At 69.7% G+C, this 965-nt stretch overlaps 1 protein-coding gene across 1 annotated transcript in view; it reads right to left on the bottom strand.

The window, feature by feature from the left end:
• The window catches only part of LAMA5 (laminin, alpha 5), a 43,850-nt gene that overhangs the window by 14,544 nt on the left and 28,341 nt on the right, over window positions 1-965 (bottom strand). Inside the window, 3 exon segments of the mRNA XM_014532774.1 lie at window positions 128-333; window positions 481-625; window positions 835-963. Coding sequence (XP_014388260.1) covers window positions 128-333; window positions 481-625; window positions 835-963 — 480 coding nt within the window.

The following is a 965-nucleotide window of genomic DNA, read 5'->3' as shown; positions in this document are numbered from 1 at the left end:
GGGCACCCCGTGAGCCCCCACATGTCACAGGGCCCACCCCACACTGCAAACCCTCAAACTGTGGGCGCATGGGCGGGGCACCCCGTGAGCCCCCACATGTCACAGGGCCCACCCCACACTGCAAACCCGCCGGTGGGGGGCAGCGTGTGCCCTCCCGGAAGTGGGGAGCCTCTTGCGGCCCTGCTCACGCACCTCCTGGCGGGTGTGGACGGAGCTCCCGCAGCGCTCCGTGGCACCGAAGCAGAAGCAGCGGGTGCAGCCTTTGGGGTTGGCAGCGTCCAGAGAGAAGGTTCCCAGGCGGCACTGGTCACATCGGGGGCCCTGAACGTTCTCCTGGGGCAGGAGGCCAGGGCAAGGCAGTTGGCCAGCGATGTCCTGGCCCTCAACCGCCTCGGCTCCCTGTCAACCCCTTGCCAACAGGCCGCTCTCCCAAAAGCTTCTGGGGAGCCCGCCCTGCCCCCCCGGCCTCCTGTCCCTCACCTTGCAGTGACACTGGCCCGTGAGGGGGTCACACACGCCTGGCGCAGAGCCGGCCTGGTGGCAGTCACAGGGGCGGCAGCTGGGGTAGCCGTAGAAGCCAGGAGCACAGGTGTCGCAGCGGCGCCCGGCCACATTGGGTCTGCACCTGCCGGAGGGGTGCAGAAGCGGACTGGGCCTCCCCGCTGCCAGGACCCCTCGCGCCGGAGTGAGAAGGCAGGCGGTCCCCTGCCCCCCAGAACTGAAGGAGAGGGCGCTACGACCAAGGAGGGCGTGTGGGCTCAGAACCCTCTGGACCAGAAATGCCACCCTGGGCCCCAGGACCACCTGGCGGCGACGGGCACCCGGCTGGCTCACTTGCACTGGCCGCTGTCCTTGTCACAGGTGGGGTCTGCCAGCTCCTGCACTCCGGGCCTCGAGCAGTTGCACTCCTCGCAGCCAACCAGCGGGTGGCAGCCAAAGGTCCGGGGCTGGCAGGTGACGCAGCC

Source organism: Myotis brandtii, unplaced genomic scaffold (genome assembly GCF_000412655.1).
Source record: "Myotis brandtii unplaced genomic scaffold, ASM41265v1 scaffold915, whole genome shotgun sequence".
NCBI lineage: Eukaryota > Metazoa > Chordata > Mammalia > Chiroptera > Vespertilionidae > Myotis > Myotis brandtii.
The sequence above is the reverse complement of the archived record's forward strand: the minus strand, read 5'-3'. Positions and strand labels throughout refer to the sequence as shown.